This window comes from Nelusetta ayraudi, unplaced genomic scaffold, assembly GCF_046127955.1.
Source record: "Nelusetta ayraudi isolate G7.1 ecotype Tasmania unplaced genomic scaffold, CSIRO-AGI_Nayr_v1 ptg000028l, whole genome shotgun sequence".
Lineage (NCBI taxonomy): Eukaryota > Metazoa > Chordata > Actinopteri > Tetraodontiformes > Monacanthidae > Nelusetta > Nelusetta ayraudi.
Window position 1 is genome coordinate 1,768,495 of NW_027466078.1, and position 18,285 is coordinate 1,786,779.

The window sequence follows — 18,285 nt, forward strand, 5'->3', positions numbered from 1 at the left end:
CGGGAGGAGCTCCGTGCCTGGCTGGAGAGCGCAGGCTGCGCAGGCCACTCCATCATCACCTGGTTCACCGCCACAGCAGCTAGGGATCTCCGAAAGCTGCATTGAGTGATTCGCTCCGCAGAAAGGGTGATAGGATGCTCCTTGCCCTCCCTGGAGTCTCTGTACATCTCCAGGGTGCTAAAGAGAGCTCGGCAGATCATGGCCGATCCTTCGCACCCTGGCCATGGCCTCTTCCAACGCCTTCCTTCTGGCAGGAGGCTGAGACTGCCAAAGGCTGTGAAAGTCTGCCACAGACTGATCTTTTTCCCCTTTGCCGCAAAGCTAATAAATGACTCATGCCCACTCCCACCCCCACCTCTCCCTCAGCAGGCCCCTACACTCCAGTCCATCCAACCTCCGTCTTCATCTCCTGGTGACTCCGACACCGGAAACCTGCAACTCCTCTAATGAACCGATTTATATATTTATTGTTTATTTATTTATTATTTATTTAATTAAGTATTGATGCACACTGGCACTACCAAAGCAAATTCCTATGTGTTCTTTGGCAATAAAAGTAATCTCAATCTCAACACCATCCCCACGGTCAAGCATGGTGGAGGAAATCTCTTGTTGTGGTGTTGCTCTGCAGCATCAGGAACTGGTGAACTCCAGAAGATCATTTGCAGAAAAAACTTTTCTTCCCTGGACGTTAATTTCCTGGTGTCACCACAAGACAATATGAATGTATTGTAACTAGATGTTACCAAAAGTAATTTTTGAAAAAAAATTTAACTACTCTCTAATGGTAAAAAAAAACTTTTAAAAAGTCATGACTTATTCAACTTACAAATATTACTTGCAATGTACAAAAGACGTTTCTTCCGCGTGCTGAAGTCCCGCAGAAGAAACATCTTTCTTCCGAAGGACTTCCATCGCAAGATCCATCTTACCTCAGCTGTTCATTAGTGGCAACGGTTGGAGCAGCTGAAGTCCTGAACCCGCAACACAATGGGCTAAGGCAGTTTAAGTAGCTTAGCTCTGCTGGCAATTGAGGGTACACTGGTCAAGTCCCTGGAAAAGACGGCTAGTTGGTATAACAGGGTCACAGGTCATTTTCTTGAAAGGAATTGAAGGTAGAATTAACATATAAGTAAATGAATGCATTTCATGATGTTGTCTCAAAATGAGCTTCCCCTCCTTGAAAGAGCAGCAGCCGCCACCGCTGGACTTGTAGAGTCCTTTAGTATATGCAGCCTCTCACGCAAGCTTTAAACACCAAGGTTAGATCAGGTTGAGAAAAACAGATTGGTGAAGGCGTCAAGTAGCTCAGATACGGGTTTGTATCTTTGCTTGGTGACACTGTGTCTGGAGCGAATCCAGATATTGTTGGGGAGGTGTTCAACAAATTACATATGTATCTGCTCATTGTATGCTCATGTTTAATCATGTCATGCTCATGTTTATTTAGTGGTATAAAAGACTTGTACTCATGTTGTTCGGTGAACAACTGTGTCGGCCACACGCTCGTCTCGGAAACCCTTGTTCCTCTCGCGAGATTAAACACTTGCTTCTCATCAGCCAGAGTTCAGAGCCATCCTTTCCACTCACACCGCAGAGACGCAAAACGCTCCACAACAGGTGTGAGAAAATAAGAGTTAATTTACTAGCATATACAATTAAACTTTTACAGCGTATGTGCAAAACATTTAAACTGACCTTATGCCTCTTCGGTAGGTTGCTAAACATTTTGTTAATAATAATAATAATAATAATAATAATAATAATAATAATAATAATAATAATAATAATAAAACTTTATTTTGTACAGCGCTAAATCACAACCAATGGCGTCTCAAAGCGCTTTATACAATCAGAGAGAACCAACCGGGCCCCCGGAGCAAGCAAGATGCGACAGTGCCTGGGAAAAACTCCCCTGTGGGAAGAAACCTAGGGCAGAACCAGACTCCAGAGGGCCTATGTTCCATTCAAAATCAAAGTTTTCCTTCTTCGCCTATTTATACATGGCTACTTCAACACAAAACCTTCTAAATCTTTTAGCAGTATCACAGACCGGACTTTTTTGTTCGTTTTTTTGGAATTTCCAACCAACTTTTCCCTCCTGTTAGAGGCACACCTGGAAGGAAGTAGAAAAACAAAGAAATTGTCAGCGAAATAAAACACAACATTCGAAGAGCTACGCCGCCATCAAGTGGCTCAAACAAGAAACTACAAAAAACATGGTTTGCTACACTCCCACCAGAATTATGAGTGTTCTATGTTACATGACATGAACTATGAATAATTTTCTCATCTAAATGACACTGTCCTTGTGTAGCCAAAAGTATAAGAAGCTTCAAGCAATGAAACCAGCTCCTGCACTGGACTGCACTGGATTGCGGGTTTTGCCAGGTGCTCACCCTTTTCATTCGGTCTCTTATCTCCTGGTGATAGGGACGGAGGCGTCCCCGAAATATACGGGACAAAGTGAAGTGCGTCCCGTATCAGTTCATTACCGGACAGGTTTTTTAGTTGCCAAATATGGGACAATTGTGTATTTTACGGTAGGGTTGGCAACCCTATCTAGACCACAGACGGAAATCAAATGAGGTTTTGTCATTTTCCCTAAAAAAACGGGACAAATTGTGGTGAAAAAAGAGAACAATTCTGGGAAAAACGGAACGGGTGGCAAACCGAATGTCAACACAGAGTGTGTTGGACTCATACAGAGACGTGATGAAGATGAACTGACAATAATTTCCTGTTGAAATGACAGAGTCAACAGTTGACTCAAGATGTGATGGTGAGTGAATGATAGTGAGTCACTCTATATAGAAACATATCATATACACTTGATGACTTCCTCATTGTGTCCGTGTGTCAGATCATTGACAGCAGTCTGTCACTGAAGCTGCTCCTCTGCCTGGAGATGGCGCTGTGCAGTGGATGATGTGGATTGTCTATGACGGACCCCCGGCTCTGCAGCCTCGGTATGGCTTCCTCATGTCGCCAGGTAAACACGGAACCACACCAATGCAGGACTTTGTAAGACAGTTTATAAAGTGACTTGTATATATAGAAGTTATACTAGCAGTGCTTGAACTGGGCCGCAACATACCAGTAGAACTTCTTTACATTTGGACGTCTAGGGGGAGCAAGAACACAACATAGAATCTCTCCCCCTTCTCCCAGCTCTCAAGGAAGACCATGCGTGTTAGTCAACAAGATGGATTTTATTCTCAGTCACCATCTTTGCATAGGCGTCGCGGAGGGCGTGGCCAAAATAATAAACAAAATGGCTCTTTTAAAGACCTTCCCTATTGAAAGAAAAACAACAAAATAAATGAGAACCAAACTGAGCTCCTTGGCTAAACACAGGAGATGAAGGTTCCAACAGAAATGGCTTCTCTCCCCTCCAGGCTAGTGGACGATCTCAAAGAAGAACTCTGGAAATGACCATGACAAGAAAAGAAGAGACAGACTGAACACGGAGACTAGAACCAACACAAGTTCTGCTGTTGCTGCTGTACATGGCCTCCGGTTGAGAGCGAGGAGAAGAAAAAAGAGAGAAGGATGCGCTGTGGTCGTCCTCCTTCAATAGTGGCACCAGCCAATCACTCTCCAGCACCTGGAACACCAAGAAGATCCACACAGGGCCGACAGCGCCACTCAGTGGCCAACAGGACACATTGCAGACAGGAAAAAAACAGAACAGAAAACAGAGCTGACATTATAAATATAACACAAATACCGGTATATAAACATGATACACCATTGACTTCTGTCTGTCAAACAGCCAGAGTCCAGACTGACGTGATGTCAATAAATTCACGTAGATACAGGAACACATTCCTGGTTTGTTTGTTTTCTTGTTGCCATATTGCATTTTCACATAACCCAATAAATTGCATGTAGCTATAAGGGATCATTATTAATTTTATGAATGAAAAACAATTTATCTGGAAGCAGCAGTTTGTGTCGTGACTCACTTTGTCGGTTCCAGATGAAACATGTTTTATCTGATTGATTGATTTAGGATAATAAACCAGAAATAAAATCTCATAAAAACAATATTTTCACCCCAAAATAAAGGTGTGATATCAACTACACAACCTTCACAACGCTGTCAGACTTTGACAAATTCATCTTTGTGCTTGACATGAGGAACCAGGTGGAGTTGGATGGAGAACTCTGAAGTGAGAGCAGATCAGTGTGTTGTTGATGTGTGGAACCTTCATGCTGAGATGTTCCAGCCGTGGATGATGAGAGCAGAAGCAGTGGTTGTGTTGCTGCTGCCTTCACTGAGCAGCTGCTCCACGTCCTGCTTCTTCCACTGAGGATTCAGCTCCACCAGTGGCTTCTGGGACGTCTCTCCCAGTAACCACAGCAGCTTGTAGGGAGAAGCAGTCCGCCAGCCACTAGGCTCCACTGGGGTCAAAGGTCGTGACACACCCACAGACAGTGTGTGTGTGTGTGTGTGTGTGTGTGCAGCTTGCTGTTTAGCTCCATTTATTGTAGTTCTGTCACCACTAGATGGAGCTCTCCTCTTCATTCTCCTCCTCACCCTTCCTCACCTCCAGCTGCAGAGAGAAGAAGAGACAGCAGGAGTCAGGACTCACTCTCCAGACTCTCAGTCACATGTCAAGTGTGGAACATATGAAGGTCATGTGACCATGGAGTGTTGGACTGATACTGAGGCCTGATGAAGATGAACTGATCAATAATTGAGTGGTGAACTGAGAGAAGAAGCAGTTTGGCAGCATATGTTGGATGAATGAGGAGCAGCTGGACGTCACCATCCTCCTCTCACACTGTGACTGGGAACACTGGACCTCTGCTGTGGGATCAACTGGCTTTGGTGCTGGAACCATCATCCACTGCTTCCAAAGCAGTACTGACCTCACACTCTCCAGTTGATAGTCTCTGCTGTGGACAAGATCCATCAGTGGCTTCACTGATGAATCCTTCAGCTGGTTCCCACCCAGGTCCAGGTGTCTGAGGTGGGAGGGGTTGGACTTAAGAGCTGAGAGCAGCCAATCACAGCTGAGCTCTGACAACCTGCAGCCCCACAACCTGAATAGAGAATAAATGATGGAGAGTTTATAATGATGGAGCGTTTTTCCAGGGTGTCATCACTCTGAAAATCAAAGTGAAATGTCGACTCCCGAATCTGACACTACAGAAAATGTCACCTTGAAATTAAATCCTCAGGCCAAAACTAATGTGTGTTGAAATGATGTTTGGTCACATGACCACTGATGATCTGCTTTTTTTCTTTTTCCTTTTTCTTTTTTACTTCAAACATGAACAGAATGAAGTTTTCATATTTCTGGATGTCATTTTGATATGAATCAACCTTCAGTTCAGTGTTTATTCAACATGTGTGATGAACTGTGTTTGGTGCTGAAACCATCATCCACTGGTTCCAAACCAGTACTGACCTCAGAGTCTCCAGTTTACAGTTTGGACTCTGCAGAAAACCACTCAGCTCCTTCACTCCTGAATCCTGCAGCTGGTTCCCAGTCAAGTCCAGGTGTCTGAGGTGGGAGGGGTTGGACTTCAGAGCTGAGAGCAGCCAATCACAGCTGAGCTCTGACAACCTGCAGTACTCCAACCTGAATAAAGAATAAATTATGGAGAGTTTTGCCAGGGTGTCATCACTCTGAAAATCAAAGTGAGTCCTTCCATAGACCCCCGTTATGGAGCTGAGATTGACGGATTGGCCATCTTTGACCTCCTCATAAGCCTCCATGAGGATTTGCGCCTGGGACGGGGATTCAGACTCTCTAACTTTCAAAGCTCAATAAAATGTGGGCCGGCGCAGACGGCCTGGGCAGGCTTGGAAGCCCAGACTCCCAGGTCATAGTCATGCGCACCAAGCATTCAGCCAAAGGGATCTTCCCTTGGCCAAGCAGCCAGGGCGCATGATCAATTGGAGGCATAGTGACAGGACCGTCCAATGTCACAACAACAACCTCATGTTACTCTTTGAAGTGTCTTCATCTTTCTATGGGATGTGTATTTTTATATAGGATGCATGGCAAAGTAGAAGTCATGTTAGAAATGATCCAATGATTGCAACACGATCTCAACTCATTTCTCTATCATGGTTGAAATGAAATGATTCCAAAGCTTGAAATAATGACAGTGGCTGGAGGTGAATGTGATAACAATGTGCAGTGTTGAGTGGAAGAAGCACTGCTTTCCACTGGTGGTGACTGTTGACTGAGACAAGGATGAAATAGATCCTGGAACTCAGCCTGGTCTGGAGCAACTCACTCCACACAATAAATCTCAATGGTAACTTCTAGCAGAACATATCTCACATCCACCTATCCCACTGTTGTGCAACCACATCAAACATCAATTGATCCAGGATAACCATGCTATCCCGGCTTAATCCCTCATCCTAGTTTCCTGCAACAGGGCCCAGTCAAGTGAAAATCATGACAACAATAACAAGAGTGATAGAAGTTGTAGAGTGAGGAGGGTGAACTGACCCCAGAGTCTCCAGTTTACAGTCTGGACTCTGCAGAAAACCACGCAGCACCTTCACTGATGAATCCTTCAGGTGGTCGTTAAGACTCAGGTCCAGGAGTCTGAGGTGGGAGAGGTTGGACTTCAGAGCTGAGAGCAGCCAATCACAGCTGAGCTCTGACAAACTGCAGTTTCTCAACCTGAATAAAGAATAAATGATGGAGAGTTTATAATGATGGAGAGTTTTTCCAGGGTGTCATCACTCTGAAAATCAAAGTGAAATGTCGACTTCAGAATCTGCAACTCCAGAAAATGTCACCTTGAAATTAAATCCTCAGTCCAAAACTAATGTGTGTTGAAATTATGTTTGGTCACATGACCTCTTATGATCTGTTTTGTTTTTTTGTTTTTTTGTTTTTTTTTACTTTACACACTGAATGAAGTTTTCATATTTCTGGATGTTATTTTGATATGAATCAATCTTCAGTTCAATGTTTATTCAACATGTGTGATGAACTGTGTTTGGTGCTGAAACCATCATCCACTGGTTCCAAACCAGTACTGACCTCAGAGTCTCCAGTTTACAGTCTGGACTCTGCAGAAAACCACTCAGCTCCGTCACTCCTGAATCCTGCAGCTGGTTCACACTCAGGTCCAGGTGTCTGAGGTGGGAGGGGTTGGACTTCAGAGCTGAGAGCAGCCAATCACAGCTGATCTTTGACAACCTGCAGTTCTCCAACCTGAATAAATCAATATTTGATTTCTTCCATGTTGTAAATGTCATATTAAGAGTCATTTCTCCCTGTTGATGATCCAGATGTGCAGCTGTTGGGATCACTGAGTCATTCCCTCAAATGAGTCATTGTGCCAGTGGGTTGTCAACACAATAACAACAGCAGTGTGTCAGTCAGTGTGCAGCCAATCAGCAGTGAAGATGGAAAATAATCAGTGAGTCCTTTGTATTCTTGTGGCTGTTTTCAGTCATCAGAGTCTCATTACAAGTCAAACACATTCAAAGGACAAGATGAAGAAATACTGCTGCACTATTAATCTGCCTCTAATATTTCTTCACAGGATCTTCTGCTCAGTCATGTGACCTTCATCACCAATCAACAACTTCCATTGAGCTCCAAAGTGACTGGAGACATTTTCCACACTTTCTTCCACCATCCAAAGTCTTGTCTGGCTGCAGATTGTTGACATGAAAATATCAACAACATCCACTTTGTCTAGATGAGTCTTTAATATCTGCTTCAAAGTCTTCACACTGAGCAGCGTTACACACCAGTTGTCATCTGCTGACACACACTGTCCACCAGTAGAAAGCAGGAACTGACCTGAGAACTTCCAGTCTGCAGTTTGGACTCTGCAGTCCAGCACAGAGCAGCTTCACTCCAGGATCATCCAGGATTGTGAGACTCAGGTCCAGCAGTGTGAGGTGGGAGGGGCTGGACTGCAGAGCTGAAGACACCACTGCACACTGAAGCTCTGGGAGAAAACTAAATGAAGGAGAGCAGAGTGAGAAGTTGCCACTTCCATCATCACCATCATCATCACCATCACCATCTTGAACGATTGAATCGGTTTTTTTTTTGTGATCAAGTTTTTATTACATAAAACAATACAGAAAATCAAGCCCAAGGCCGAGAACATGCCATGGGACAAAACACAGTGAAGACACTGGTGAACAAGAATAACAAAAATAATTTAAAAAAATAAGATAAGATAAGAATTAAATAAAAATAAATAAATAAATAATATGAAGGCAAATAACAAAAATGACAATTATAATCATCCTTCAAAAAAATAAAATAAAAAGATAGTACAAAATTAGAAGAAGACAGAAAAAAAACAATACAATACAAAAAACAAAAAACAAACACATAACACATATTCACGTATTGACAAAGACGGAGGGGACTTATACAAAAAGAACACCAGAGGAACTATAGTAGAAGAGCTAGAAGAGACGTGATTTTATATCAGGCTCTTTAAGGACTCAGCGGCGCTACGCCAGGTGTTGATTGTGGTTTCACGAGCGCCATTAATCCGAGCCGTTGAAAGCTCCATATAAATGACATCCAGCAGGGACAGAACCCAGGATTGGGCGGTCAGAGAGTGAGGTGGTTTCCATTGAGTTGCAATAAAAAAATTTTAGCTGCTGTTAGTCCAGCAAAAAATATTCTTTTTTTAAGTTTTGATATATTGAAAACTGAAAGATCATCTAAAATCACAACACGTATAGTACAGGCACCATTACTTGTGTCACGTCAGATAACTTAGCTGCAATATTTTTCCAGAAACTTCGGACGGGAGAGCAGTCCCAAAATATGCGAATGTAAGTATACTGGACCAGACCGCATTCCAATCGAACTCCTGAACAAGGTCAGGGAAATCTTTTCTCCAAATTCTCTCGATAGGGAGTGAGACTGGGTCCTTTTGCAAAAAGCAGTATAGTTTAGAGGCCATACCCTTAACTCCTTTATTTTTTTAGTAAATAAGTCTCTTAATGGGTGGGTAGGTAAAGAGCGTTGCCAGGGCATACCATGTGCTTTAAGCGCAAATCTTAGCTGTAAGTAAAAGAAAAAAGTGGAATTAGGCAAATCAAATGCATCCTTCATATGATTGAAAGAGAGTAACCCAGAGTCGTTACAGATATCTTTAAGATAGCGAACACCCCTCTGTTGCCATTGAGAAGCAGAAATAGGCCTTCCTCCTATTAAAATCGCATTATTGCTGAAAATTGGCGAAAAGGGGTGCCATTTGCAGGCTAGACGACAGTGTGTTTCAACTTGTCTCCATATCAATACAAGATAAGAAATTAAGGGGCCAAAACGTAATTGACACTGTTTTTTAGAAATGTTGCTAAAGAGAACATCCTGAAGAGTCCACGGCTGAACTGCGTTACTCTCTAGCGTGACAGAAGAATCAGGGTTAAACCAGGAGAGTAAGGACCTAAGCACGAACGACCAGAAATAAAGTTTAAAATCAGGAACTGCTAAGCCACCATCCTCCCTCCTTCTCTGCAGGACAGACAATGTCAAACAGGGGCGCTTTCGGTTCCAAATAAATTTTGTGGTTGCGGATTGGAGCTTACTCCAATGGTCAGATGGAGGAGGAAGGGGAATCATAGAGCTAACAAAGTTGATTCTGGGCAAGATGTTCATTTTGATGACAGAGACACGAGCATGGATACACATAGGAAGATCAACCCATTGGTCCAAATCCCTTAATGTTTTATTTAGAACCATTGAGTAATTATATTTAGTGATCTGGTTTAGAGAAGAGAATATTTCAATTCCTAAATACGTAAAGTGTTGTACTGTGAGAATGTTGGCTGGAAGGACAGAGGATTTAGCAACATCATTGAGATGTAGGAGAGCAGATTTGGACCAATTCATTTTAAAACCTGACAAATTTCCAAACTCTTCACAGATAGCCAGTAGATGTGGTGTAGATTGAGCTGGATTTTCTAAGAAGACTAAAACATCATCCGCATATAGTGACAACTGATGCTGAGTGTTGTAAACAGAGATAGGCAAGACCAAATTAGACTGACGAATCGCTTCGGCTAAAGGCTCCAGAGAGAGTACAAATAATGCAGGGCTGAGTGGGCAACCCTGGCGTGAGGACCTGGAAACTGAGAAGAGAGGAGAATATGTTTGACTAGTCAATACCTGTGCTGAAGAATTTGAGTATAGTGCCCTAATCATTCCGATAAAATTGTTTCTAAAACAGACCATAAGAATGGCCACTCTAATCGGTCAAAAGCTTTCATGGCATCAAGTGAGAGTACAGACTATTAGCTAGAGCAGTCAGTGGGGTCTTTATTCCTTTTCAAAAGCAGAGAAATAAGGGCTGTGTTAACATCTCTCGGAAATCTGCCTTTTTCAATCGAGAGCACAATCATATCGAAAAGAAATGGGCCCAACTGCTCCCAGAAAGTAACATAAAATTCAGGAGGGATGCCATCAGTGCCTGGCGATTTCCCTTTCTGCATCGCTTTAGCAGCTTTTTGTACCTCTTCGAGGAGAATTGGTCCGTCTAAGTCAGAGGAGTCAGTTCTTGGTAGTTGGGGTAAATGTAATTGATTTAAAAATGTGTCACATCGAATTTTATCCAAGGACACTTCTTTTTTATATAATTCGGAGTAAAACGTTTGGAATGTTCTGTTTATCTGTTTAGGGTCATTGCTAATATTGCCATCTGCCAGTTAAATGGCTGGGATGTCTGCAAAATGGTCGCTGGATCTAATTCTCATTGCCAGGAGATGGCTCGGCCTGGCACCGTGAAAATAATATTTTTGTCTGGTCCTGTGAATTTGAAATTTGGATTGCTGTTTCAAAACGTTGTTAATTTCCTTCTTAATTAATGTGCGTTGTAGAGCAACTTGTTCTGTAAAATTGGATCGCAAAATAAAGTCCAACCTGGAAAATTCTCCTTCAAGATTTTGGAAATGAAGGGACCTTGATTTGCGTGCATTAGAACTAAATAAAATAGTATTGCTTGTAATAAAGCCTTTAATAGCATCCCAAAGGATTCTGGGATCCTCCACAGAACCAACATTGAAGTTAAGAAATTCTTTGAGTCCTGAAACGAATTGTTTGATATATTCTTCGTTCTTTAGTAATGAGGTATTGAAGCGCCATCAGGCAGCGCGTTTAGAGATGTAGTCCAGAGTTACAGAGCAGAAAACACCCTTGTGGTCAGAAAGAGCTATAGGGAGTAAGGTTGCAGCATTAACACGTTGAAATAGTTGTGGGGAAGCGAAGAGGTAGTCTATCCGAGAAAAAGATTTGTGGCGACCAGAGTAAAAATGTATAGTCTTCGATGGTAGGGTTGATTAACCGCCAAATGTCCACCAGCCCCAAATTATTAGCCCAGGATTTTAAAGCATTTGTGGCCATAGACTGGCCTCCCGAGGAGGTTGTGCTTGATCTATCAAGAACTGGGTCCCACACTCCATTTAAATCTGCACCTACAATGAAAGAGTAATCTGTCAATTCTAACATTTTTGTTGCGATTAAATTATAAAAATCTCTGCTGAAATCATTAGGGGCCTACGCAGATATAAGGGCTATCTTCCTTGAATGAAATTCTATCTGAGCAATCACAATTCTACCCGTTTCGTCAGCCCAGGATGTTGTAATTTTTACAGGCAAACTTTGTCTCGCAACAATGGCCACTTGAATTCAAATTCAATCAATCTTGTGCAATCAACTGACAACAATGAAAAAGAAGATTCCAAAACAAATGTGCACATTCTAAAGACTCACAACAGCAAAAACATAACTGTGTGAAGGAAAAAGCAGCAGGCTGAAGCCCAAGCTGATTCTTGCCTCTCCTATTCAGTCCATAAGATTAGCTGGAATAATTAGTCAGACAAAATCAAAAAGGAAAAAAAGAGAAACGCAACTCAACAAAATATGCTTGACATTATTCTTCATCATTGACTCACAATTCAATCATTTATCCTCATCATCATCAAGTATTTTGCCCTTCAAGATTTTTTCAACTCAACAAAGAAGCACACATTTTCAAAAGGTCACTGATCCCATTCCAAAATGGAACTCCCAAAAAATAAAGACATCTATATTTAACAATGCTTCTCACCTTCCATCATTCAAAGACACTCAACCCTCTGAACATGGATTGATTTTCTCTCACTTTAAAAAAAAAACTTAGAATACTGAGCGCAAGATTTTGATTATTTCCTGGAAATAGTATTTCTAATGTTTTCAAGTCCACTATATCTATGAATTGGAAGATCTTTGACTCTATAAATCATTTATTTGTGCTTTCGGGAACTTTATTTAATAATCTAATAACTCTTTTCTGTAGTTTAATTACAGGGTCAATATACGTTCTGGACGCATTTCCGCAAACCTCAACACAATATGACATATATGGCATTATAAGTGAGAACTACAATACTGAAAGACATTTCTTCTTCAACAGGTCCCTCATTTTATACATAATACCCATTTGATTTAGATATTTTCTGTTGAATATATTCTATATGTGGCACACACACACACACACACACACACACACACACACACACACACACACACAACACACACACACACACACACAGTATTTACATACCTTAAACGTATCACAGCCTTCCTGCAGTTCCTCACAGCTGGAATCAGTCTCAATCTTCCCTCCATGGTTGTGTTGTACTTGCTGAGGTCCAACTCCTCCAGAACCTCCTCTGACATCTGCAGCATGTAGGCCAGAGCTGAACACTGGAACACTGAGAGTTCCTTCTCTGATCTGTTCTCTGACTGCAGGAACTCTTGGACCTCCTGATGCACTGACTGATCCTTCAGCTCCAGCAGACAGTAGAAGATGTTGATGCTTCTGTCAGGAGAAACATCACCAGTGTTCATCTCCTTCAGGTTGTTGATGACCTTCTGTAAGGTTCCTGGATAGTTGTCAGTGAGACCCAGCAGGCCTCCTAAGAGTCTCTGGTTGGATTCCAGACTGAGTCCATGGAGAAAGCGAACAAACAAGTCCAGGTGACCATTTGGACTCTGCAGGGATTTCTCCATCCTCCTCTTAAGAAACTCATCATGGGTGTCTAAGGTTTGGTTAGGGTTAGGGCCTTCTTCTTTTTTAAACCAATTTAAAAGTTTTAAAAACATATTTTCTTGTGATGTCCCTGCTTTTGAGTCTTTCAGGAAATCCTGAAGAACCTCCTTCTTCCTCTTGGTGTGACAGTGGAAGCTGTAGACTGCAGCCAGAAACTCCTGGACACTCAGATGAACAAAGCAGTAGACGGTTTTGTGGAAGATCACACTCTCTCTCCTGAAGATCTCTGTACAAACTCCTGAGTACACAGAGGCATCAGTCACACTGAGACCACACTTCTCCAGGTCTTCACTGTAGAACATGATGTTTCCACTCTCCAGATGTTCAAATGCCAGCTGGCCCAGCTTCAGAAGAAGCTCCCTGTCAGCCACCGTCAGCTCCTGTGGACCTCCTCCATACTTGTGCTGCTTCCTCTTGGTCTGGACCAGCAGGAAGTGTGAGTACATGTCAGTCAGGGTCTTGGGCAGCTCTCCTCTCTGCTCTGAGCTCAACATGCTCTCCACAACTGTGGCAGTGATCCAGCAGAAGACCGGGATCTGACACATGATGTGGAGGCTCCTGGAGGCCTTGATGTGGGAGATGATCCTGCTGGACACATCTTCTCTATCTCTGAACCTCCTCCTGAAATACTCCTCCTTCTGGTCATCGGTGAAGCCTCGTACTTCTGTCAGCCTGTCCACACACGACGGAGGGATCTGATTGGCTGCTGCAGGTCTGGAAGTTATCCATAGCAGAGCCGAGGGAAGCAGATCTCCTCTGATCAGGTTTGTTACCAGGACACTGACTGACTTCTCCTGAGTGACGTCAGTCACCACCTGGTTCTTCTCAAAGTCCAGAGCCAGTCTGCTTTCATCCAGGCCGTCCAAGATGAAGAGAAGTTTGCAGACATGCAGCTGCTCTGCTGTGAGCATCTCTAACGTTGGATGGAAAACATGGAGCAGCTCCAGAAGACTGTAGTGCTGCTCTTTGACCAAGTTGAGCTCCCTGAATGAGAGAGGAAGCACCAGATGAAGGTCCTGGTTGTCCAGGCCCTGGGCCCAGTCCAGAGTAAACTTCTGCACTGAGAAGGTTTTTCCAACCCCAGCGACACCGTTGGTCAGCACCACTCTGACTCTGAGTCCCTGCTGCTCAGGTGAGGCTTCAAAGATCTGGCTGCACCTGATTGGACGGTCGTGGAGGCTCTCCTTGGTCTTCTTGGTCTTCTTGGTCTCCAGCTGCCTGACCTCATGCTCTCTGTTGACCTCCTCACTCTGTCCCTCAGTGATGTAGAGCTCAGTGTAGATGCTGTTGAGGAGGGTTTGACTTCCTGCTTCTTCACCTTCAGTCACACGTTCACATCTCCTCTCCAGACTGATCTTCTGCTGCTGTAGAAGCTCCTGCAGACCATCATCAGCCCCTGGAGCAGAGAAAAGTTTGGAGAAGAAAACATCAGTGTGACAGTGTGAGCATCATTTTCTCTCCACAACTTTTCAGCTGCTGTGGTGAAGCTGCTGTGTGACTGTTTGCTCTCAATGTCCCTCAGTGAATCTTCTCACTGGAGGTCCTGACATGATCTCAGAGGGAGAAGTGAAGGAGGTGCAGGTGGACAGTCTTACTGTGATCAGTCTGGCTGTGACTGGCAGGTTGCAGTGCTGCTCCACACCCACCACTCTTCTTCCTCCTCCTGTGGATGGAGCCACTTTGATCAACTTGTCACTTTTTAATTTGTTTAAAACTTTGTTTATTGAAATTCTTCATTTGGTCTTTGACATGAACTTTATTTTAATCTTTGGCTCTAAATCAGCTCCAATTCCCATGATGCTCTTCTCCCAGTCTGCCCAGTAGAAATTATTTCATCAGCTCTGCTCAGTTTTCAAGTCAAAACTGGGTTGTGTTTCTCTCCAGTGATGCTTGTTTGGCTTTGGACTGAACTGGATTTCAACACTTTGAAATGTGAAGGAGCTGCAGTGTCAACACTGGATCCAGTTCCACAGTCTCACACACACACACACACGCACACACACACAGTGTTCTCACTGTGTCTCAGGAGGTCCAGGTTCATTACTGAAGAGTGGAGGTTCATCTTTGGACCAGTCACTCTTCAGAGACTCCCAGCTGGACCCTGGAGACTCTGCTCTCTTTGTCCTGTATTGAACTCTGCAACACAAACATTGATGTCTGTGTTTAAAACATGATTCTTTCCTCAATGATCGGCTGAGAGTCATTAATAAATCTCCACACACTGCTGTTTCCAGTAGGGGTTGAAGAAAGAGGGTTGTTCCTCTCACATCAGGTTCCCGTTTTTTCCAGTTTTTCCAGATGACCAACAGTTTGAACAGTGAATCAAACAGCAGTTCCAGTTACTGAGTCACTCTAAGTGTTCTTACTGTGTCTCAGGAGGTCCAGGTTCATTACTGAAGTTGTAAGGATAATCTTTGGAGTTGTGACTCTTCAGAGACACACAGCTGAACCCTGGAGACGCTGCTGCTCCGTCCTCCTCTTCCTCCACTCGAACACTCATCTTGAGCTGGAGGTCAAACAGGAAATGAGGCAGGGAGCTCAGAACAGTCTGACTTCCACTTGGGAGCGAGAGAACAGGAAGAAATCACCCAGACTGAAGTCACATGCGTTACATTGAATGCGTTATTCAGTCAGTCCGGACTCACCTGCTGCTGCTACTGCTGCTGCCTCCACCCAACATGCAGCCTCCCAGAGAACAACTTGGACTTTGAGCTGTTCTCCTGATATTTTAGATGCTTGGATTCCCTGATAGTGTTTCACATGACGCTGTGTAAAAAATGGAAACTCAGTCAACATGGAACATCGATGGTGTGTATAGAACAAAATAATCCATCAGCAGTAACTCAATCTAATGAAGTGATTCAGAGTTTTTTCTTTCTCATGCAACAGAGATCAAAACAGTCCTCAGCTCCTCACTCTACAATGTGGACGCACAATCTAGAGTAGAGAAAACTGCACAAAGTATTTAATGAGCAGGAATTGCAGCCAACATTAGTTTTGAACCTTCAACAGGTTGAAAGTGTGAAGTATCATCAGAATCCTAGCAGCCTTTGTTGTCACTGAATGAATCCAGTGCGACTCCTTTGGTGTCTTCTAAAACTCTCCTCCACTGCAGAGACTGGGACAAGAGGAAATAACTCAGCTGACTGACATCACATTCAATGTGGCGCCTTGGACTTGGACTTTGAGCTGCCATTGATCTTTTAGGATTCCTGCTGCTCTGATCAGTCTTTCTGATACACTGTTTCCTTGAATGACACTACACTCTGTGAAAAGGCCAAAAAGTCCAGTAGTCATGGCACATAAACAGCCTGTGTAGAAATGAAATGAACTGACTTTGACTTTTTCCAACATAGAATGAAGGTAAAAACAGTTCACAGCCCTTTTCTATCCTAGTGAAAAATAACATCTGCCATATATTTTGAAGCAGATTCCAGAAAACATGAACAATAAACCTTCAACACAGTCAGGAGTTTTAACTGGAACACAACACTGAGAAAGGAGGAGGTCAAAAAGTCAAGACTGAAATCAGTTCATTAGGTTTAATGAGGATCATTGAGTCAGAGGACTCACCCTGCTGCACCGCTCACTGCTGCTGCTGTTACTGCTGCTGCTGCCTCGCCTCAAAATGGAGCCTGACACAGAAAAACTCTGACTTCTCTTCTTGCTTCTGCCACTCCTCATTTTATGAAGACAAAGGCCAAATGGCACACCCATAAGCACGCACACACACACACACACACACACACACACACACACACACACACACACACACACGCCCATAAGCACACACACACACACCCACACACACCTGTAGCCAGAGGTGGCAAGGAACAAAGTACAAATACTTTGTCACTGTACTTGAGTCCATTTTCCAAGTATTTGTACTTTACTTGAGTATTTCTCTGACTTTTTACTTTGACTTCCTGCATTTTATACACAAATATCTGGACTTTCTACTGCTCACATTGAAAAAACACGCTGGTTACTTTTCTTTCTTCAAAGGATTTCAAAGATGCAAATTGTGTTCAAAGTCATTCACTCAGTATTTATTCTAGTTGCTGCTGGAAGAGTTTTTTCACCATGTGTTCATTTTTCTGTAAAGTCTGGAGTAGAACTGCCTGGCTGACTCTGGCTGCCAGAGTTCTGCCAACAGTTGCCATAACTTGTTGGCAGTCCATGATGACGGTGAGAAAAATGTGATTTCCTCTTTGAAGAGCTGCACCTGTTTTCTCTCTTTTGTTTGTCCAGCGCTAAATCACAACCAAAGGTGTCTCATTGTCCAATCAGAGAAAAAAACAACTGGGCCCCCAGAGCAGCAGGGGGCGACAGTGGGACGAGACCTGGAGCAGATCCATGATGACAAATGACACTATTGAGCAGATCAGGACTAAAATATTGATCAGTCCAATACGTGGATTCTCAAATCAATACTCCAGTCATCTGAGGCCTTCCATTGTTTCTCTGGGGTACAGCCAGATAGAAATGCTCAAACTCTGAATGACTGCTGCCTGCCTGCCTGCCACATCACACCAGTCTGTTGCACAAACTGTCCACTGCCTGGCCGCATCTGGAGCACAAGCTAGAAATCAGCTTTGCACTTCCTGCTGCTGCACAGTGTTCTTCTGTCTGATCAGCCCTTCTCCCCCTCAGGCTGCAGCTGTAGTGGTGACTTCAAGCTGACATCCAACATTAAAATGAACAGAATTACAACCTGTTAACAAGGCACAATAATATTGAAGCACCCTGCTAAAGTAGAGGTTGAGGGTGGACATGCTGTTTATTTTATATCTTCATATAATTTATATTAATCAATGAATTATTCATATCCAGATCCTACTGAAATGTTTGGAACAACACAAACTGAAGATCTGATCCAGATTAAAATTAGGATTGGATTACATCATCTAATCCCATTTCAGAATCCTTCTTTCCCTTTTGAACCCGTTTTCAAGATTCCATCCAATCCGATAACCAACATCCAATCAGATTGCCTTTGAAGGTGTGGGTGGGGCCAGGCTGATGGTACCGACTAATAGCCAGGTGTTGATTTTTCAACATTAGGTGTTGATTATCAAGCAGGTGTTGTAATCAACAGCTCTGCTGAGTCAGCGGTTCATGTGTATTTCCAGGACAAAGGCCCCTCCTTCCAAGACTCAAAGGTCCAGATTTTAGACACAGAAGACAGATGGTTTAAGAGAAGAGTGAAAGAAGCCACCTGTGTCTACCTAG

At 43.2% G+C, this 18,285-nt stretch overlaps 1 protein-coding gene across 1 annotated transcript in view; it reads right to left on the minus strand.

Annotated features, from left to right (window-relative positions):
• Positions 1-16,690, minus strand: part of LOC142891081 (NACHT, LRR and PYD domains-containing protein 14-like) — a 407,498-nt gene extending 390,808 nt beyond the window's left edge. The window contains exons 1-9 of the mRNA XM_076030408.1: positions 16,637-16,690; positions 15,420-15,559; positions 15,070-15,189; positions 14,649-14,716; positions 12,565-14,449; positions 7,794-7,955; positions 7,023-7,196; positions 6,480-6,656; positions 5,421-5,594 (exon numbers count right to left, since the gene is read on the minus strand). Of these exons, the coding sequence (XP_075886523.1) occupies positions 5,421-5,594; positions 6,480-6,656; positions 7,023-7,196; positions 7,794-7,955; positions 12,565-14,449; positions 14,649-14,716; positions 15,070-15,189; positions 15,420-15,553 (2,894 nt within the window). The 5' untranslated portion in view covers positions 15,554-15,559; positions 16,637-16,690. The remainder of the gene's footprint in view (positions 1-5,420; positions 5,595-6,479; positions 6,657-7,022; positions 7,197-7,793; positions 7,956-12,564; positions 14,450-14,648; positions 14,717-15,069; positions 15,190-15,419; positions 15,560-16,636) is intronic.
• Positions 16,691-18,285: the final 1,595 nt, after the last annotated feature.